Source organism: Myodes glareolus, chromosome 6 (genome assembly GCF_982192425.1).
Source record: "Myodes glareolus chromosome 6, mMyoGla1.1, whole genome shotgun sequence".
Classification (NCBI taxonomy): Eukaryota; Metazoa; Chordata; class Mammalia; order Rodentia; family Cricetidae; genus Myodes; species Myodes glareolus.
In genome coordinates this window covers 91,766,087-91,789,435 of record NC_142031.1, presented here as the reverse complement: position 1 = coordinate 91,789,435, position 23,349 = coordinate 91,766,087, and the positions used below count along the sequence as shown (strand labels likewise).

Sequence of the window (23,349 nt, the reverse complement as noted above, 5' to 3'; positions counted from 1 at the left end):
CATGGTGCCAGCGGAAAGTGTTAACTAGAGAAAAGGCATTAGTCACGCCTATGTAGAAAAGTGTAATATGTACCACGATGGTAAACCCACTATTCTCCCAACTGCTAAGGGCCACCATGACCACTTCACTGTTTTTTCTAACTGCTCAGATGTCAGTGTCAATCTAGAAATAGGGCATATATCAACGGCTGCATAAGCAACCCCACCCGTGTTAGCCCTGTAATCAATGCCTGTTTCCCTCCCCAACACCATGCTTACAAAGCATGACTTAAGGAATCCTTGTTTAATCACTTTTATTTTTATTTTTGTTGTATTGAATTTTATTATCAGATCATCATTCTTTAATAATCCTAGCACTAAATAATATATAAAAGTTTTTAAGTAATCCATGATAGCCTGGATACTATAATCATGAACTCTATTGAGCAGGCACTTAGTATAAAAACTGAAATTCAAAAGGTTAAGAGAATAAAGCCAGTTGATTCAGAGAACACTCCTTTCATACACCATTCTTTCATTTATGAAATCCATCCTTTCCTGATTCAGTTTAATTCACAAATGGAAATTAAGATTTATTTCATAAATCTTCATTAGAAAATCAGATCTCATTAAACAGACAATATCAGAAAATCCCAAAAGAAATTACTGGTAAATTTGATGTTCAAATTGAAATGAAAACTTTTAAATTACTACAATATAAAATACTGATTTAATTATAATAAGCCCATATAAAGTTTCTAGTAAATGTACTGAACTAACATAAAGTCACAGTCTCCAAATGCATAGACATAGAAACACAATGCTATAATAATCTGATATGCCTGGCTTTTAAAGACACACTAACACCTTTCAGAGCATTTCTGATGTTCTAGGAGTAACTACCTTCAGGGCACTGAGAACGGCAGTAAATATATTGAGCTGCACAGCCTGCTGGCGGACACCCTTGGCTTGCTTAACACATTCAGCAAAGTGATCCAGCATTTGTAACCTACAGCAACAGAATAAGATCACATTAGTGGTTTTTAATTTAAGTATGGCTTAAAAGCAGAGATAAAATATAAACAAATTATTTATCATTTATATCCTCAGACTGTGTCCATTTCATTCCCACAGCTGATTGAAAACTGACTTTTACCTCCTGTATTAATATACACTCATTAATATATACTCATTAATATATACTCAAACAGAATAAGAAAAGAAACTAAATATTAATTTTCAATTAGCAAAATAACAGTTTATAATTTCAGGTCTTAAACATTTACACCAGGGTGTCCAGAAAAATTTCTGATTTATGGTATATGATATGCTTGGCACTGTGTATCGTATACCGTTCCAGAGGCCTCTGTGGAAATGACTGGATCCCCAGAGCTGGGCTGTCAGGCAGTGACAGGGCTGGTGGGGGTCACTGGTTCACTGGGGGCATGCCCTGGGGGAGCAGTGGGACCCTGGCCTCGTCCTTCTTTCTCTCACATTGCTTTCTAGACATGAGGTGAGCTGCAAGACTCCACAATGCACTTCCACCATAGCATGCTGCCTTATAACAGACACACACACAGCAATGGGGCCATTTGGATCACGGAGCAGAATGTCTACAGCCTTTGGCCAAAGTAAATGGACTCTCTATGTTACTGGCGTCAGTGATTTTTAAATGACTAATGTAGGCCTGTGAGTTTCTCCTATGCTCTCCCCCTGCTGCTTCAGCCTCCCGAGGAGCTGAGCTGCAGGCATCACAGGGCTGTGTCCCCTCACCTGTTCTCCTAAAGAATTTCTAACAGGACAGAAGAATCGTTACCTATTTCTGTGCATAATTTTAATTAGGAAGAAAAGAGTGGCAGTTTTAAACACTTTTCATTACAGATTATGTATTTATTTGTGTGCATGTATGTGGAGGCTCATGTGCCAGGCGAGCACACGGAAGTCAGAGGCAGATCTGTGGGAGTCAGCTCTCTCCAACTGTGAGAGTTCAAGGATCAGACTCGTGTTGCCATGGCAGCAAGTCTCTGTACCTGCAGGGCCATCTCCTCAGCCCTTGTAGAATTTTTTCTTTTCTTCTTTTTATTTTGATATGGGGTCTCTTTAAATAAAATAACTAAACTCCATGTAGTCTAGGTTTGTTTTTGTTTTTGTTGTTGTTATTGTTGTTTTATCTTAAAAACATCTTATACAGGAAAGATGGCTCAGCAGTTAAGAGCACCTGCTGCTCTTGCAGAAGACCCAGTTCCCAACACCCAGATAGTGGCTCACAACCATCTAAAGCTCTAGTTCCAGGGCATCCAAAGTCCTCTTCTGACATACTCTGGCACCAGGGACTCACATGGTGCACATACATACATGTAGGAAAAACATACATACACACACATAAAATAAACGTAAAAACATTTTTAAATACTCTTACATGGAATAGCTTACCAGAACCTATTCAGAGATTTCAAAAAAGGTTTAGCTTTGGGCACTTTTGTAAGTACAAAAAGAAAAAAAACAAAACAAACAATCAAAAAAAAAAAAGTAACCAAAAGTGAATCTCACAAGTAGCTGTGTGACTGTGGCAAAACCACAAGTGTAGGGTTTGAATGTGCTTATAGTTAAAGCAAGGATATAATTTATAGTCTTTCAGCTTTAATGTTGTTTAACATTTATGTGGTACTCAATTGTACTTAATGAGATCAAGCTTAAATATGAAAAGCACATAATTAAAAGCAATTCATCAAATAACTTACATGTATAAAGATATATTCTCTATTGGATGTAAACAATGATACTCTAAGGCATGCGCTGTAAAAGTTAAGGGATCAGAAAGGGTCTTACGATGATTCCATTTTCCTTCTGAGAAATCACAACTACACAGACTGCTGCTAGAGTCAGGGATGGAGGCTGTGGATGCGGAACACAGCAACCAAAATCCCCTGCTCCAAGAAGGGACAGCTATGCTGGCTTCCTGTGTTGCAGGCTTGCACCATCTCACCAGCCAATCCAATAGAGGAGACTTCCCACACATGTACTTGTTCAGTCATAGAACGACCAAGAAAATAGCTCTAATTAGAAATACAACTTAATTTAGAAACTATCAAACCACTAGTATGAAAACTTCGTTGGGTAAGACATGGTCCATAAAACATTGGGTACTAGATGTTAGTACACAGAGCTAAATTTTAAGTTTCAAGTTACATGGAATTTGCAGCCAATTTATTTTATCATGTACATATAAATTATGCCATTAAATTCATGAGAATACTGCTTAAGTAAAAACCTATGTTACTGAGGAATTAGCAGAGATGGAAAAAAATCTATTCTTAAACATAATTTGTATTTGACTAAACTATCCGGCTAACTTTACACTAACCTGTGCTTATAAGAAACATGTGGAAACACAACACCAAAAAGAGCCACAGATGCATCAATCACCGAGACCCCAAGAGGGAGAGGGCCGGGCACGGCTTCGCCGGCAGGTATCCGCAAGTAAATGGAAGAAGGGTCGTGCTCCAGCGCTCCGCTTCCAGACGCACTGTTCGGCTGGAGCTGCAAAAGAAGGACATGAAGACTGTCCACATTCACTCACTAAGGTTGTTATCAAATAAAGTAGTGGGGGAATAAAATGTGATTAGGCCTGAAAACTTTAAGCAGATGGAAATATAGTTTTGCCATTAAAAAAATTCATTATCAGAATCATTTTCTAGAGTCATACATAAGAAGAGGCATGCTCACTTCTTTTTTGTCTTTTTATTTGTTTGTTTTGTTTTTTGAGACAGGGTTTCTCTGTAGTTTTGGAGCCTGTCCTGGAACTAGCTCTTGTAGACCAGGCTGGCCTCAAACTCACATAGATACACCTGTCTCTGCCTCCCAAGTGCTGGGATTAAGGGCGTGTGCTACCACTGCCTGGCTTATGTTCATTTTAAACACTTGTATAATGCCCACTTTAACATGCAAGTAAAATAGAATCCATTATAACAAACCCATAAAAATGACTTAAGTAGATTTTTTTGTTTGTTTGTGTTGAAGACAGCTTCTAGTTATTTAACCCTGGCTGGTCTCAGACTTACTATGTAAACCAGGTTGGTATATATATATCTGCCTGTCTCGGCCTCCAGCTCAGAAGGACTGGGATCAAGGTAATGTGCTATCATGCTTGGTTAAATATTTTTTTTCATATATAAAAGCAATTTATTTGGTTCTAAATCTCCAAAACTCTCATTTCTTCCTAATCTGACTAAATAAAACACTAACAACCAAAAAGCCAGTTAAATCTGAGTTTTGCCATAGATACAACCAAGTAACTAAATACAAAAGATACTGAATGAAGACATTTTGCCGAATTCTACTACTACTATTGCCCTTTTCACCATTCATCCACCTCTAAGATGCTAGCAGGTGTCTAAGAAACTGCAATGAACGGTCCTGTAGCCCAGGGTGTCTTCTTTAGATGACAATGTGCCATAGGACCACTGCTTTAGATTACGCTAGTAACTGCATTTCCTCGTATGTTTTACTACCTGGTCTTCAATTGACTTATGATCAGTTTCTTGAAGCCAGGAACCCAGCAGAACGCTGTCATCATAATGGCAGAGGGACCGAAGGAGAGAGGTCGTTGTGTTGGCTGAGTTGTCGGTCAGAGTGAATTCCGCTACAAGTTCTCTGAGCAGTGCATTGAAAGATCCTAAGACAGAGAACATCAGAGCAGATTAAAGTAATAACTGTCATGTCCACAAAAATTAGAACTGTGTTTAGCAGGAAGAAAGTTAGCTTCCATCCCTTTGTAAAGGAGCCATACTATTTTCTTTTCCTTTCTTCTCTACCTCCTCTCTTTCTCCTTTCCTCTGTGTCCCTCCCTCTCATTCTCACCAAGGCAGGCAGGCCTTGATGTCCTGAGCTCAAGGGACCTGAGACTACAGTTACATACTACAATACAATTCTCATTCTAAAATTTATATTAAATATTTTAATGTTGATTTTCCCCCAACAGTTCTGAGGTGTCAAGGGCTTCATGGGTGTTAGGCAAATGTTCTCCCATTAGGCTAGATCTCCCAGCTCTTTATTTTTACTTTAAGGACAGTGTATCACCAAAGCTAGCCTTAAATTCATGCCGTGACCAAACAGGTCTGAAAATTAAGACCCTAGTGTCTCAGCCTTTCAAGTAGTTAAGATTACAGGGCTACACCACTAGGCCTGGCATGTACTATTTTTAACATACAATAATGGTATTCTCCTATTTATCACAATATAATGCAGTTTGAGTCCAAACTAAAAGTAACATAAAAATGCAAAAAGAGAAAACAGCCTTTATTTTAACCATATTATATGCTATATGACACTATTTATTAATTGTTCAATACATGCAAACACTGAATAGCACCCACTAAAGTTCCTGGGCTTAACAGTATTAGAAATAAATTACTGGTTTGATATTACTTTATATACTTCATTTCTGCCAAGTAAACTATTATTCTCCCATGATGGACACCTAAATGATTGGCTATGTTACAAAGAATATGGAGTAATTGGGAATGGTAACTTAAAACAGACTCTGAGGGTAAATCAGCTGGGTCTGAATCCAAACTCTGCCGCTTAGCAGGTAACGCACAGGCAAATGTTCTCTTCACCTGAGGGTCTTCATCTACAGAAGAGGTGTTTGACCTCTTAAATTGGGCTAGCATCACAGCAAAATAATAATATACATAAAGAACTTGGAATGGGAGCCAGAATATGATTTAAAAATAAACAAATATGAATGCCTTTATGTGAGGAAAAACTTTGAGGGGGGAATCCTGGTCGGAACTCCAATACTATGAAGAACCGAGAAGCATACGGAAGAATTTTTGTCAGATACTACACATTTTATTTACCTTCATAAGTTTTTGGAGGTAATAAAGCCAAGATGTCATAAAGTCTTAACCGGACCATTGCGGCACTAGCTTTCAGATGGGCTCCGTGGGCCTTAATTACAGAGGGAATGCTGCAACATCGCAAGTGAAACTGGATCAGTCAGTTGTTAGAACAAGCAGCACTTATAAACACTGAACGAGGCCATTTAGCAATGCATTGAAATACTTCCAAAGTACACTGATAAGCTAATCTGTTTTCAGTTAGTTATGAGATCAATAATAATAAAATTAACAGAAACACTTCAGAATACAATGCATTTTAAGCCACACCATTAACACAACTTTTAAATTCACTTTACAAAATACAGTTTAGATGCTTTCTATATGAATTAAGAAGTACAAAAATGCTAACTACATTTTCATTGATTAATATATAAAATGTCTGTGAGGACCAAATTTTGAATCATTCAGTACACACATACATGTTGGGTGGGCATGGTGGCCCATCTGAAATGCCAACACTTGGGAGGCAGACACAGAAGATCCTCAGAGTAAGCTGGCTAGCAAGACTAACAGCACTGGCAAGGAGCCCTGAGTTCAAGAGAGAGTCCTGGCCTCAGCTCAACATATAAGGTGAAGAGTGACTGAGGAAGAGATCATACGTCAACCTTTGACCTCCACACACATGTACATGTGAACATGCATACATACATGCACACACCACAAACACAAGATGTTAACTTCATCCAAACTGTTTACTTACTGTGACATCATGGTCATGGCACATTCAATAGGAGTCATTAATTTCCTAATTGCATCCTCGGTTAAGAGCTCAGGACAATGTGCAACAAAACTCCTCATGGCTAGAGAAAAATTTTTTAAAGATTTAGAGAAATCTTTACAAGCCTAAATAAACACTAAGCATTATAGAGCAATAAGGACATCTACAGTTCTCTAGCCAGGCGGTGGTGGTGCACGTCTCTAATCCCAGCACTCAGGAGGCAGAGGCAAGTGGATCTCTGTGAGTTTGAGGACAGCCTGGTCTACAAGAGTTAGTTCCAGGACAGGCTTCAAAATATAGAGAAACCCTGTCTCCAAAGAAAAAAAAAAGCACAACAAAATAAAAGACATCTACAGTTCGCAATTATCATAAAATGGAAGGTGTGTCAAACCAAAAGAAAAGCCAGGAACTACAGAGAAAAATCATCAGAAAAAGGAAAGGAAAATAAAAATGGAGGAAGGAAGCTATGTTAGGAGGCTCTGAGTAGGAATTCAGATGACTACAAAGAAAGCAAGTTTAAGGCTTGATGGAGTGAACAGATGGTCTATGGAGAAACAGCTATGCCCAAGCATGCCTCAGATATGCAGGAGCACACTGGCAACCCCGCCCGTCCGACCCTTAAGTGTCTCTCTCCAACTGTGGGGAAGGAAACATTTTTTATGCTTAGGAGAAACCAAAGCAGAACAGAGACCCATAGAAATTCTAGTTCCCAAATGAATATAACCTGGAACTTGCTGACTCCCAGATGAAACCTGCTGTATCCACCTTTATGGAATGCTGGGGTTTGAACAAACAGTAACACTTACACACCAGGGAACAATACCAAGAAAAGTGGTTTCATTATGCAAGGAAAGGTAGCTGCACTTAGCAGATGAGCTTGTTTCTCTGTGTTGGACATCTGACGTGTTGCTTCAACACTGACAGGCATGCCTGCAACTACTGGGAATAAAGGAGCACGGGCCCCAGCGCCCAACCTGACACTGTCACACTTCTTCAGTCTTGACTTCATTTGTACCGTGTAATAGCAACATTCCGGCTACTGTTGTGATGCTAGTTTGCTATTAGTATAATAATACTTTATATACTTTATAATAAGTATGGACTTATTTATAAAGTTTCTGTAATCTAAGAGTCCACATATTAAACAACAGATATTAAAATAAAAACTTAAAGTGATTCTTCCATTACTTACAAATATTTTAGTGACAAAAAAATCACTAAATAGTAATATAAAAATATTCAAAAGTGCTTTCATGTTTTCAGTTCTTACCACATAAAGCTCCAGCACGACCTTCCAGCGTTACCTGCCAGGTAAAAGAATCTCCCCGGGCCTTCTCAGCCTCCAGTTCCTTTAAGGAACGGGGGAACACGTTTCGCCACAATAGCAACATCTTGGGGAGGTGGTAACGAACAACAGATGGTCCTAAGCAAGCAAATAAAGAATACAAAACTGCAATTACAATATATACAAATACAAAAGTCAAAGAAAGAGTTCACTGAGTCAGACAATGCAGGCCTGTAATCCCGGTGCATGGACTGTAGTGGCTGGAAACAAGGCAAGCATCAGCTACACAGGAGTCTGTGGCCAGCCAGGGCTACCATGAGACCCTGTCTCAACAAATGAAAAGCACCAAAACCAAAACCAAGACCAAATGAATAAAGAGAACAACAGAAGCGGAAGAGGACCAGAGTCCTAATAAGTGCTCTCAACACCTCTGTCATTTTACTCTATCTTTTTTTTTAAGTAATTTTATTAAATTATAAAAGTTTCCATTTCCGCCCCTCCTCCCAACACCCTCCCACTTCCCCCACTCCCTCTCCTCCTCCCTCTTCATCCCTAAGGGCAGTCAGGGTTTCCTGCCCTGTGGGAAGTTCAAGCTCCTCCCCCTCCCTCCAGGTCCAGGAAGGTGAGTATCCAAACAGTCTGGATCCCCAAAATCCAGTAAATGCAGAGGAAACAAGTCCCAGTGTCATTGTCAATGGCTTTTCAGAAAGACTCCGGGCTAGCCACATTCAGAGAATCTGGTTGGATCACGTCCTCTATCTTTTATGCTTAAAATTAACTTTCCTTTCAGAATGCTTTCATCCACTGGGTAAAATAAGTATGTACCAAAACACAATAAAAATTACTTTAAAAGTGTTGGTATTTTGGTATCTATGTGTACAAGATGTTATTAAAATTTACCTTGAATACATTAAGAAAACTGTGTTCTATAGTATCCATAATATTTGGTGAGAAATTTTCCATAAACACACGTGAACATGAACATATGTACCTACTCTCACACATAGAAGTGCATGCCCCTCCATTTGTGGGCAGTGTGAGGTTAGCTAGATGGCGAAACACAATATTTACATTCCTAAGATGTTCATTAAAATGAACCAATAATATACTTAGCATAAACTTCTGGAAAAGAGCTAGCACTTTTTCTTCAGAAAGCAGGTCAATACAGTGCCCAGGGGAAGACTTTAACTTCTTAGTGTGTGCACACCCACTTTGCTAGAGGCAGCTCTAGTCGTGGCTGTAATACTCACTTCTGTCCCATGCACAAGGCTAATGCACCTTCTGTCCCATGCACCTAAGATTTGTCACAGCGCTCAGGAAAGTGAAGCAGCACCAGGACCTGGACTTCTCCGCTACTAAAGCCACGACTCCGCTCAGGCAGTCCCATTTCCCCCCACAGTCTCACTCCTTCAATGACTTTAAACTCGTTAAATAAACCATGACTATTCTTTTGGGAAAGGTAAAACTTAGAAAAGTTTGAACTAAAAAAATAATTACTAAAAAGAAATATCAACTCCCAAATAATAGATAATAAATCTTTATTATTTTTAACCTCATTCAAAGACTAAATACTTTTAAATTAAATCTTCATTAGGGCCACTGACAGCTACAAAGTCAGTCGAGATGCTTATACCTAAAGTCATGAGTGCTCCAAGCAGAAGCCAGCCAGCTTGGGTGCGCTGCAGAGACAGCCTGCTGTTTTGAGCAGCGGTCCGTAACAGGTCTTCCGCAATACTGACTACCATCTGCAAGAGAAGTCGATGAATAAGCAATAACAGCTCGTGGATGTTACTAAAACCGGCTGTCCCTTCCTGCTCATGCGAGCATGTTTCCAGAGCCGCCTGATGGAACGCTACTCTGCTCCAGCACCAATGGCTCCTGAAGACCCAGAGTGTGCTGGGTGGAGTCATGCTGCCCAGTTTCATCCTGACCCCACCGCAGACTGGCTTTCTAATATGGGCAACTTAACATCTTTGCCTTAGTTCCCACCTTGGCAAAACAGGAATGCCAACCTCACCTTTGCCAGGGTTAAGTATGTCAATACAGGACTGGAACTGGTGCTAGCTCAGGTAACCACTTAAGAAACTGTATTATTTACTGGTACTAGCTATTATGCAAGAACTTGTTGAGCCGCTGTGAGGCATCTGCCTTCAAGCTAATCTTACAGAGCACAGAGACTAGATAGCGAAGATTCAGGGAGAATGAAGGAGAACGTAGCATACGATTAAACGATAAAATAGTATTGAGTAGTGATGTCAGCAAAGGAAAAGCTAACACAGACCAGGTGGTTTTGGTGAGAATTCAGAGAGAAGGTTGAACCGCGGCCTGTGAATAAATAAGCCGAAGTCTGAGAGAGAGAACAAGAAATTTTCCTGTGAAAAGGCCCAGAGGCTGACGGCGTGAGACAGATCAGGAGGTTAATCTGAGAACACAGGGAATTCGGAATGAAGAGGCAGACCACAGATTATGCGCTCCAATTCTCTGTCAACCAGACACAAGACTGTACTTTATTCTGCATATCAGGCAGCCCCTTAGGAACACCACAGTGAAAAGGTGTGGGGAACACGGGAGACCGAACAGTTCAAGGAGAAAAAACCAATGAGGAAACAATCAAATTGCAAAGGTGACAAAGTCTCGAATCCTCAAGTAGCAGCTGGACGGAGGTCTAAGTGTGACAGAAAGGAGAGCTTAAAACTGAAGCCTGTAACTGCCCTGATGTGGAATTCCCCTCTGTATGCTGTGAATACCATTGGTTAATAAAGAAACTGTCTTGGGCCTGCGCAGAGCAGAACAGAGACAGATAGGTGGGGAAAACTAAACTGAATGCTGGAAGAAAGATGGCCGAGTCAAGAGAAGCCATAGAGCTGCCACAGGAGGCAGACACTAGCCCTAAACCGGAACCTTGCTGGTAGGCCACAAGCCTCATGATAAAATATAAAATAATGGAAATGGGTTAATTCTAGCTGTAAGAGCTAGCTAACAATACGCTTAAGTAATTGGCCAAGCAGTGACTTAAATAATATAGTTTTCTGAGAGTCTGGGCAGCCAGGAAAAGAACAAGCAGCTTCCTTGCAACACTGCCCAAGATAAATTGCAAACAATAGTTACACATACTTAAGATTCCTTGAAAGGAGGACAATATTATACACTGTAATATGTATATATTAGCAAATGAGAAAGTAGTATACAGTATGTATGGTAGTAGTATGTGCTATGAATATATGTATGTATTAGTATATTTCAGAGAATACACACTACAGAGTACGTACTATGATATTAGTATATACTATGTATATATATATATTATGTATATGGTATAGAAAGTAGTATATACTATGTATATATGTGCACTAGTATACTACATAGACTATACACTCAGAGTATATACTATGATAGTATTATATATATATACTATATATAGTATATGCTATATATATATAGTAGTATACTACATAGAAGATATACTTCAAAGTATGTGTGATGATAGCAGTATACACTGGAAAGAAAAGTAGGGGGAATGGTAATGGCTTAATAAAACAATTTAATTTCAAATACTAAATATGGCTATAGTTTATTCCCTGCCACTTTTAAACAAGCAATGTAATTATTTTATTTTTAAAAATTGAAAAAACACCAGGCACAACACACACACACACACACACACACACACACACACACACACACAATCTGTCTCTCCAAAATATACAAAGAACTCAAGAAATTGGTCATCAAAAGAAAAATAAAAAAGAGTACTGACCTAAACAGAGAACTCTCAACAGAGGAATCTAAAATGGCTGAAAGAGACTTAAGGAAATGCTCAACATCCTTAGTCATCAGAGAAATGCAAAACAAAACAACTCTGAGATTCCATCTTTCACCTGTAAGAATGGCCAAGATCAAAAAACACCGATGACAACTTATGCTGGAGAGGTTGTGGGGTAAAGGGAACACTCCTCCATTGCTGGTGGGAGTACAAACTGGTACAGTGGCTTTGGATGTCAGTGTGGAGATTTCTCAAAAAATTAGAAAACAACCTACCTCAAGACCCAGCAATACTGCTTTTGGGTATATACCCAAAGGATGCTCAATCGTACCACAAGGACATGAGCTCAACTATGCTTATAGCAGCATTGTCATAGCCAGAACCTGGAGACAACATAAATGCTCCTCAACCAAAGAATGGATAAGGAAAATGTGGTACATTTACATAGTGGAGTGGTGAAAAAAAATCATGGCATCTTGAATTTTGCATGCAAATGAAGCTAGAAAACATCATATTGAGTGAAGTAACCCAAACCCAGAAACATAAATATAGTATGTACTCACTTATAAGTAGCTTTTAGACATAGAGCAAAGAAAAACCAGCCTACAATTACAAGTCCAGAGAACCTAGACAATAATGAGAACTCTAAGAGAGACATACATGGATCTAATCTACATGGGAAGTAGAAAGAGACAAGATCTTTTTCTTGAGTAAATTGGAAGCATAGGGACCATGGGAAAGAATAGAAGGGGACGGGGGAGGAAGGGAGGGAAGCAGAGAAAAATATATAACTCAATAAAAATTATATATATATCAGAAATAAAGATTATGAGTTTTAAATGATTATTACATAGCTGTTTTTCTTCTAAGACAAATTATAACATGATATTATACACAGATAAAATCTATTATTCCTAGGAGGACTAACTATCTAATTTCTGTTAGGGTCTGCTAACTACAGTTCACATTTCCAATTGCCATCTGATTGCCTGGCTCAGCATTAAAGACAGCAGAGCTCCAGCAGGAAGCAAAGCCCACTGCCAGCACGCAGACTTCTGTCATACCTTGCCTTTGGCATGAGGAATGCCCAAAGGACACTGATGCACTCCGCCCAACAAAGCGGCCATCGCAAAACTGTATCCACTAACAGCTTCCGGTGAAGTCTTCAGGTTGTTGAGCCGTTCTGCACACCTATCTAGAAATGGTGTCACCTGGAAGGGCAATGCCACAGCCACACAACGCAGACACCATGCAGCAGCAAGCCGAGCAGCCATGCTTGGATGAAGAAGCACGGAAGTCACAATCTCCAAAAGTCCTAGAAAGAAAATCCCAAAACATTACTCTTTATTGAAGAAAAACAATTTCATTATAAAATAATAATTAAAATATCAGTCCCTGTAATTTCAGTTCCCTACCTTTCCCAAAAAGCACTTTTGTGGTTCATAAATAGTAGAATGCTTTAAAGAAACTATCGTGCCAAGACTATAATTACATCCAGTGAAATGCTGAAGTTGGGCATGGTGGCTCATGTCTGTAATCTCAGCACTTGGGAAGCAGAGGCAGGCAGATCTTTGAGTCTGAGGGCATGCTGGTTTACATAGTGAGTTCTATGCCGGTTACAGCTACTTAGATCTGCTTTCAAAAAGTAAATAAGTAAAGTTGCTATAAAGTTATATGAAAGTCTTCAGCAAAGTTTGATCAATTAGAAATATTTCTCACAGCTGATTTATCTCATGAAACTTTTAATATTTAATTCAATATCCCTATTACTGTGAAGATGAATTTAAATACAACCCAATGATCTGGTAGTCATGATAACAAGTAACTGCGAGTTAAATTCCATCACAGCTCTCTTCTGAAAGCATTCCCGCAGGCCCTGGGGTCGCACCTATGGATGCTTCCTGAATCAGAGGAGAGGCAGTGGCGCTCAGACTCTGCACCAGGCTGCCGAGCTCCTGGAGGGCACAGACCATGACGTGCTGGCTTGCTGCAATGTCCGCCGCTCCGGATTTGTTCTCACTGCTTGTGTCATTCACTACAGCCTCTGAAACACAAAATCAGGTGTTGATGTGGGAGAAATGGGTTGTGATTGTCTTTTAATGCATATGCCTTAGATCCATTTTATGCCAGCTGATTCCTACATGTTAGGAACTATGCAGTTATTGCTTAGTGGCAAACTCGTGTAACAAAGTCCTGATTGAGCTGGGGCAGGGACTCACGTGTGGAGTCCACAGAACAATTGCTGGAATTAGCTCTGTCCTGCCACGCTTGTTCTCGGGACTGCACTCAGGCCATCAAGCTAGTGCCAAGCACCATCGATTGCTGAGCTGTCTTGCCAGCCCTGAACTGACATTAAAATACTGTTGAACAGATTCACAACAATGCTAAAATACATACTGTATAGGTTTGATGTTTCCAAAAATACAACTTAGGAGGCACAGGAATTCACAACGTTTTGAAAAAGCAGACTCAGATTTAGGGATGTACCTCATTAGTAAAGCACTTGCCTCGCATGCTTGTGGTCATGAGTTCAATTTCTAACCCCACAGAAATCAAACACAAACAAACCACCAACAAAACAGATTTCGGGGTAAAAGACTTAGGTTCTAATAGCAACTGCATGTAAGTTCTGTGACAGGCTTGCTACTCGATGTTGCTGTGTCGAGTTCCTTACCTGTGTCAAAGGCGCTTGCTTGTGTTGACTAACCTTAGGTCAACAAATGCACACAGAGCACTTAGCCCATCCTGCTACAGAACACATCAGTGAGCATAAGTAGCTATTATTACTGTTATTACTGCTGCTTCAAGTGCTCCAATATACTGGAGGCCTCACTGTCAAAATACTGACAAGAAAGTAGACTAAAAAGGGAAGTGAGTTTAAATTTACTGAACGCTCCTCCCGGTTCCCACTTGTCTTCATGTCTCTTCCTAAAACCTCTCAGCAGCCACTAGAGTTAATAGGTATTTCGTGTGAGACAACTAAACATGCCTTGACAAACTACTAATTGAGAATACAGTCTGGCTCACAAATCCCTGCCTGATATAAACATGTTGCTTAACTCAGTAATTAGGATCGTTAAGGTCAAATAGCTAGTCTATAGTCATAAAATTAATATCAACTACTTAACACAAGGCTCCTGGCACTGAAACACTTGAAGGAACATGAGACTCTTTCCCCAGTTGTGAATACAGGATAGATTATAACTTAGGTATACCTATGAACAATACCTTGTTAATTCAAAAACTCTCTCATTAATAATTTTCAGTTATCTCTATGCATTTAAAAAGTTTGTTAAGCTATTAAAATGACAAAACAACAACCAAACTGTACATTTACTTTGTTAACATTATAAGACAATTAAATGATTATATATACTGATTATATTTAGTTAGATCCTTATTTTCGAAGACCTCCTGGGGCAATACAATTTGCCTCACTAAAAATTAATATCTATTTCCAATGGTGATAAAACTAAACTGTCTTATACAATTTATATTTTGCCTTACGTTGGTCTGCTAAGTGCGTTACACACCCTACAAAGGCAGGAACTTTGTGACACTTATTTAAATCTTGGCACCGCTGTTTATGAATCAGATATTTAATGTTATTTATGGAATGACCCCTTTCTGGAAAGGACTTCTTTTCAGGGCTACAGGGTTTAAGTCCTGTAGCACAGGAAATAACTACATAATGACAACCGTGTACAACAAAGCAGCCAGGAGGGAGGATGTCAAGAGTTTAAAGCAGAGAGGGTTCACGTGTGGTGTGGTGGACAAGCCACGTGCCCTGATCTGAGCATGACGTGTGAATAATAAACACTAAATTGTCACACTGAATCTCAAATAAATACACTTTCATGGGTCATATAAAATTGTATCTAAAGATGATTTCTTAAAATTATGAATTATTGAACTTACAATATACCATGCAAGGGGCTAACGGTTGTCTGTAACGATCACTTTCTAAGTCTTCAGACTAAGTCTACTAGAGAAGTGAAAGAAAAACAGCAAAATATATATATTTATATAAAAGACTTCAAGCACAAAAATAAGAACAGATAATCTCGCAAAGATAAAAACAATACACCAGTGCACTCTGGGAAACTTAAAAGCAGCACAGACACAAGCAATGAAACCAAAACCCAAACCTTACCAACATGCCACTCATTTTTAAAATTTGGTTTCAATACAATTACATGTTGCTTTAACATTTTTAAAAGTACTCAATAAAACTGAGTATGAGGAGCTGGGGCAAAGGCTCAGAGGACGAGGCTAGTCCCAGCACTCACGTGGTGGTTCACAACCATCTGCACCTCGAGGTCCAGGGGATCTGAGGCCCCTTTGACCGCCACAGGCGCCAAGCACGCACATGATGCACATGTGTATTTTCACACAAAACATTCACTCATAAAATGAGTTAATGTAATATGAAACTTATTTCAAATTTACTACGAAAAAAACAGTCCCAAAAGATACAAATCAATCAGAGATGTTAGTATTTATTAAGAATAAAAACCCTAGCACTTACAAGACTGAGGGGTGGGGGACTAAACTACATGGCTAGGGTCATCAGCATCACACACGGTGACATCATTTTCACTTACCCACTGCTTTCATCTGTTTTCCAATAGCTTGGCAGATTTCCTTGGCAGCTGCTATCTGGGCTTTCTCACCCAACAAACTGCCCACAGTGGCTCTCAGGATGAAGGAGACACATCGCCTTGAGTACACAGCATCCACATGTGTTTGTGTTGCTCGGGGATGGGAAACCAGATCAAGCACATGTGACAAAAATGTGGCAAAGCTACGCTCCAGCCACTGACCACCCAATGTTGTCACAAAAACAACATATGCCTATAAACACACAAGACAGAGCCTTAGCTACCTCTGGGCAAACGGACAGAAAGTGGCTGCAGAAACAATGATAGCAGCGCACAAAAAGTTACACTTGAGATTAAAACATAGCAAAGTTAAATTTCACATTTTTTTTTTAAAAAAAGACTTCTGTCAGAGGAATTACTAGTAGGATTGAAACAATTCTTTGTTTTTGTTCTTTCTGTTTATGTGTGAGGCAGGGTCTCATTGTGGAGTCCTAACAGGCCTGGAACTCACTGTGTGGACCAGGTCTGAACTCACAAAGACTCACCTGCCTCGACTAGGATTAAAGGCATGTGTCACCATCCCTGTATTGAATAAAACAATTACTGAAAAGAGCCAGGCGTGGTATTGTACGCCTGCAATCTCAGCATTGAGGGGATCACCTCAAATCCAAGGGCAGTCTGCATCACAGTGAGTTTCAGGTCAGCCTGGGTGAGACACTACATCTAAAATGCCAAGCCAAAACAATGCAGAGTCTCAAGACAAAGCCACCCATGAAGAACAAAGGGAATGTACTGAGGGTGAAAAGGAACGCTAAGTCCATTCGGGATCAGCCAGGTAACAATGCGGGACAGAAACTCACATCCCACACCAGCACCAAGAGCTGCAGTGCACCTGCCGGGGAGGTCCCCAACATGAACCAATGGCTTCCATTTCACATTTGTTTCAGGGACAAGACACTGTTGTGGTGGCTTTGACTAGGAGCCTGAGCCATGTTATCTTACCAGATGTTATCAGATCAGTAACCACTAGTAATTATTTTAAAATTATAATCCCAAGTCACATTTAATTGTATATCCATTAGAGATTAGTCACTGACAAGTCCAATCCAAGCATAAATCAATTATTTTTAGTCAAAAGGTATATGGAGAACATTATAATCTAAATGCCTAAATTACTAATGTCTAAATACAGTTCTAAACAAAACCAACTTGCTTTATTATTTTTAAGGACTTTATTGCTTCTGATTTCAGTTTTATTTTATTTCATGTATTTATTTTTTGAGACAAAGTGTCCACCATGGATTCTAGCCTGGTCTTGAACTAAGGAATGGCCTATCTCAGTCTCCAATGCTCACTATCATGTTAGATAAAACTTACTTTGTAACTTATGTGTTGTGGAATAAAATCTGAGATTTTTTTTTTAGATGTTTACATACACATACTAGAAATGGACTCATTTATACATCAAGAATTGAACTTTTAGTCTGGGGGTGTAGCTCAATGGTAGGGTACTTACTTGCCTAAAATGTATAATGCCCTGGGGTCCAAAACCCAGGGCCCCCCACCTCAAAAGAAACAGGAAAGAAAAAAAGAGACTCAACCTTTCTTACATGTATGCAATGAAATCTGGAACCTGAGTTAATCCATTCATTGGTTAAATTTTTTTTTAAAGAAACCCGACATTAAATTTTCTTGTATGCTGTTATGAAAGTCCTCCATGAACTGACCTGCACGGAAGTCGTTCACACATGTAATACACACCTGTGTCACTCCGACTCTCACTTCGCGGTTAACAGACCCACCGACTTTCAACATTTCTCCTCCGCTCTTCAGGAAACCTGACCCTCCACGCAGGAATCCTGTGGCCATGAGTTCTAAAACTTCATCAAACGTTGCTCGCTTCACATTCTGACGCATGACTTTATGGAAGAGAAGAAAGTTTAAGAGCAAATGAGTTTCTAAAGCAGAATTACTAACATTTCTAATATTCTAGCTTAAGTTTCCAAGTAATGATTTTTAAGAGTATTATAATATAGAAAAGGTCACAATGTCTTATAAACAAAAGCTTGAATTCATTTTCGAAGCAAGAAAGTGCTAAGAGGAAGGAGCTAGGGAACAAGGCAACTCAGTAAGTCTATGTAAGCAGAAAAGCAACGGTGACTGTGTGCACCCAGTAAGAACTCCAGGCATCTGTTCCAGCCACTGCTGACAGTTCTCATTCCCAAATGAGGACACAGACAACTTTCTTTTCCTCCTAAAGGTCTAATTTAAACTTTTATTTATGTGGAAGTGCATGCTTCTTCCTATGTACATGCCTTCTGTGCAGGCACCCACAGAGGACCAAAGAGGGCATCAGATCCCCTGGGACTGGAGTTATAGGTGGTTGTGAGTTGCCCAATATGAGTGCTGGGGAAGAAATCAGGTCTGTGGAAAGAGTTGCAAGTACTTTTAACCACTGAGCTATCTCTCCAGCCCCCAAAAGGACCTACATAGCAATTATCAATGTATTAAACTCCAGGTATCAAATTGCAAAGAAAGTGTCATTTAGGTTCTTTCAAATTAAATCTCTTTAAAGTGGCCTCCATGTGCAATAACTAACTTAGAAGAGAATGTCTTCTAAACTTTCAAATACCTACAATAGTCTAATGCAGGGTTAGCCAACAATACCTGTTGCCTGTTTCGGCATCAAAGCTGTAGCCATGACTGTGCCTAGAAGTTTAGACACTGCAACTCGTACCCCATAGTTTGAGTTTTCCAGGGCCTTAAAGCAGAGGGTAGCTATGTTTTCTAGTTCAGCAGTCCACATGAACACAGCTTCATTCTGTAGTTCCAGAAGACACTGTGATTAAAAACAAGGCAAAAGGTAAGTTATAACTTATGCTCATTTCCAGAAATACACAAAGAATTGAACAAACATATGAACAGTTTTCAAAACTACATATCAGGCAATGAAGGAAAGTCCTTTAAGAAAAAAAATACCTAATTCCTTAAAGTAAGCAAAAATGGAACTAAAGATAGAATGGAAATCAGGGATCTAGAAAACAGAAATACAGTCTTGGGTGGTTGGCTTTTTAGTTTTGGGTTTTTCCCCTATGCAACATAGGGAATTGAAGCCAAGCCACGGCCTCATGCATGTAAAGTGAGCATTTTCCTCCTGAGGTACAGGTCCAGCAAAACCAAAACGTAATAGAAATAAAACCTAAGTCACCAATTGATCTGTTAAATATCTATCTAATTGATCAAGGAAAAGAAAAAAAGACACAAATTACCAAAATTAGAAAGGAGAGAAATAAAAATCACTGCAGATTTACAACTTAATCAAAACTTAATAGATAACCTGAGTAATATATATTCCAAAATTGACTTTGCAGTTTAAAATCTTAAGCACTGATTAATTCAACCAAATACTGATGCAAAAAATAATGCTAATTCAACCGGGCGGTGGTGGTGCAGGCCTTTAATCCCAGCATTTAGGAGGCAGAGGCAGGCGGACCTCTGTGAGTTCAAGGACAGCCTGGTCTACAAGAGCTAGTTCCAGGACAGGCTCCAAAAATACAGAGAAACCCTGTCTCAAAAAACAAAAACAAAATAATAATAATAATAATAATTCTATATAAAATCTTCCAGAAAATTGAAGAGAACTTTCAATCATTCCATGAAGTCAGTATCTGCTAAGTCCTGAAACTTCATGAAGACATTCTGAAAAGAAAACCATGGGGCTGAAGAGATGCCTCCATGATAAAGACCACTTATAGAGGATCCAGGTTCAGTTACCAGCACTCGGTGTGACAACCATCAATAACTCCAGTTCCAGGACAGCTGTTCCACTATAGGTACCAGGCATGCATCTGGTACACATACATGCGCACAGGCAAAACTCTTACATATAAAATAAAAATAAATAAATTTTTTTAAAAAGAAAAAGAAAACTTACACTAACATCCCTCAGGGACAAAAATACAAAAATATCAGGCAAACATTTCATCACTCTAAGACAACACTATCCAAAAGGCATTTCTAGTGCTAGGGAGGCTTAGGCATGAAGATCTCAAATTCGAGGCCACCTACAATTTCACAGTGAGACCCTGCCTCAAATCAAAATGAGACAAATGAAAAGGGTGATACATCATAGCCAAGTAAAGTTATCCTAGAAATACAACTGTTTAAAATTCTAAAACTAATCAATGTGATCTACATTAGCAGACTAAAAAAGAAAACTCTTATGATCATTTCCATAGATGCTCAAAAAGTAAATACAACTAAAACTGGGGAAATCTGAAGACCAGTGGATTATGTCAATATCAACGTCCAAAGTGCTACTACTGTACTATACTTTGTAAGAAATTGCTACTACCAAGGGAATGTAGCAAAGGTTATAAGGATCTCTCCATGTTTCTTATAGTTGCATATGGGCCCACAATTTTGGAAGGCTGTGGACTTTTAGATGAGGCTTAGCTAAAGGAGGAGAGTCACTGTGGAATGAGGTGCTTACAGCAGTTTTCTGTCCTCTCGCTGTTCCCTGTACTACCAAGATGTGAACAGCAGGCACACACTAGTCCTACTGCCATCCCCCCATGACAGACTATACCCTAAAACCATAAGGCAAGTCCTACTGCCATCCCCTCATGACAGACTGTACCCTAAAACTACAAGGCAAGTCCTACTGCCATCTCCCCATGATAGACTAGATTCTAAAAAACCACAAGACAAAACCAAAACCCTCTCCTTAAGTCAGCTCACAGATTTCAAAGAAATATTCTATCTTAGGTAAAGAATATATAAATCATCTGTAAAGCACTCTCAGAACTCAGTAATGAAAGAAATTTGAAGCAATGGGCACTACTGAAATACATCTTTCTTAATATAAAATATGAATGATAAACACCTAAAAATATGCTTATCATTTGTTATTAGAGAAAGGCAGGCTAAGACCATGAGACACTCAGTCACATTTATTAGAATGACTAAAGAAAAACTGTGATTATCAAATAATGATGAAGACATGGAGGAATAGAAATCTCTTACAGTAACAAAAGCAACAAGGCAGAAATTTAAACCTATACAAACACTTAAAGAAATGAGCAGTTTCTTAAAAAGTTAAACAAATCTTAGCCATTCCAAATAAAACATATTGACTCAAATAAAAGCACAGGCCCACAAAATAATCTGCACACAGATGTTCACAAAAGCTTTTTTTAGTAATAGCCAAAGGTACGTAAAGGAATAAGAAAGGTGAAGCATCCATACAATGAAAGGGTACTAAATAATAGAAAGGTATGAACTATGGAAACGACACACATAAATCTCAAAATATCTGTACTTTCATGAAAGAAATCACACAGCCACATGAAAGTACATACCACATACTTCCCTTCATATATAGTTCTAGAAAATATAGCTAGCATATTAAAGCAAACCAAAAATGCTCATAATTTAAGAACTTTAAAAGAAAGAAATTAACTGTTTAAGAGAAGCACCATAAAGGACAACATTATAAACAGACTGGGCACTAACCTTGGCCACTGCACACCGGACGGCCATCGACCTGTCGGTTAGGAGGGATCGAGCATTCTTGTAAATGTCACGGTGAGAGGAAGCTGCTGCGCCCCCCAATCCAGTCAGCACTTTCTGCAGACTCATTAGGATCTCACTTCGCCCTTGAGACTGAATGTGTACATAAAGCAGACTTTAAAACCACATTGTCAAATGAATCCCATTATTTTTTTTTTTAATTTATTATGTGAACATCATTCCTTCCATGTGTGCCCGCATGCCAAAAGGGGGCGCCAGGTCTACATTATAGATGGCTGTGAGCCACCACGTGGCTGCTGGGAATTGAACTCCTGGACTCTTGAAGAGCAGTCAGTGCTCTTAACCACTAAGCCATCTCTCCAGCCCGAATCCCATTATTTAATAAGAACACACTAAGATATAACAACTCTCGGGGCCAATTATCTTATCTCCAAATTGTGACGGTGAGGAAAAGCAATGGATTAGGAATTCCACAAAGTACCCGAACTGTAAGACTAAGTATTGACATCATCTGAGAAGTCAGTTCTCCTGGACAGGAAATGAGACTGCAAGCTGGGGACATAGTTTAGAGACAGAGCACTCGCCCAGGGTGTGCTATGCCCTGAATTTACTCCCAAGTATACACATAAAAAAGTATACCCAAGTCTTGAGCTCAGTCTACATTCTGTTTATCAGACATTGATAAGCGATCTATAGCCAAACTCTGACACGACAAAACAGAACTTGATGTCATCATCAGTTTTGAATTCTGCGCCCTTCAGAAACAAATGTTAAGTCTTAAACCCTTTTACTCGTGACTACGACTGCAAACAAGGTAATGCAGTCATATGGACTAGGTGGTCCACAGCTGGGAAAGGCCAGAGTTTCTGGCAACCATTAAATCTAAGAAAGAAGGCACAGTTCTCCCCTAGAGCCTGTGGAGGAAGGAAGACCCTGTGACCTTTGACCGCTGGGTGCCAGAACTGTGAGCAAGAAGCATCTGCTGTTCTATGATGCACAGTGTACAGCAATGGATTATGGCAGACACCTGAAACTGATATATTAGTTGTGACACAAAAAATAAAAATGCCAAAAATATAAAATGTCGACTGAAAAACAGAATTAAGTAAAAAGTAATAGGTAAGCTTACTCGTTTAAAAACCATTGGAATCCCCTCCAGAAATGAAGGAAACAGACATTAGAAGAAAGGAGACACGACAGTCTGAAATCACCGTCCTGATAAGCACCACGAACATTACAGTAACAGAACAAACCATCTGTCATAACACGTGTCATGATCAAGGCATTAAATACTTGCTGTAAAACTTACCTCTGCACTTTTCAGGGATTTCAACAGATTATTCACTGTTTCCGGAAATGCACTGCCCAACATCCTTCCCATCTTCTCATAAAACGCCCCAACACAAGCCACTGCCGCCCTGTAAAATGGTCTCAGTGGTTAGTAAGACAATTTCTGGGCTGGCAAAAGGGCTCAGTGAGTAGAGGCTATCAAGCCTGGTGTTCTGAGTCCCATTTCCAGGACCTACAGGGTAAAGAGCACTAACTCCCACAAGTCCTCTGATCGCCAC

The 23,349-nt window shown here is 39.4% G+C and overlaps 1 protein-coding gene across 1 annotated transcript in view; it reads right to left on the bottom strand.

Annotated features, from left to right (window-relative positions):
* The window catches only part of Heatr5b (HEAT repeat containing 5B), a 76,738-nt gene that overhangs the window by 48,676 nt on the left and 4,713 nt on the right, over positions 1-23,349 (bottom strand). The window contains exons 4-17 of the mRNA XM_087907340.1: positions 23,091-23,199; positions 21,764-21,913; positions 18,917-19,088; positions 18,011-18,168; positions 16,253-16,502; positions 13,537-13,692; positions 12,713-12,963; positions 9,519-9,630; positions 7,871-8,023; positions 6,583-6,682; positions 5,841-5,950; positions 4,491-4,654; positions 3,344-3,519; positions 883-988 (exon numbers count right to left, since the gene is read on the bottom strand). Coding sequence (XP_087763466.1) covers positions 883-988; positions 3,344-3,519; positions 4,491-4,654; positions 5,841-5,950; positions 6,583-6,682; positions 7,871-8,023; positions 9,519-9,630; positions 12,713-12,963; positions 13,537-13,692; positions 16,253-16,502; positions 18,011-18,168; positions 18,917-19,088; positions 21,764-21,913; positions 23,091-23,199 — 2,167 coding nt within the window. The remainder of the gene's footprint in view (positions 1-882; positions 989-3,343; positions 3,520-4,490; positions 4,655-5,840; positions 5,951-6,582; positions 6,683-7,870; positions 8,024-9,518; positions 9,631-12,712; positions 12,964-13,536; positions 13,693-16,252; positions 16,503-18,010; positions 18,169-18,916; positions 19,089-21,763; positions 21,914-23,090; positions 23,200-23,349) is intronic.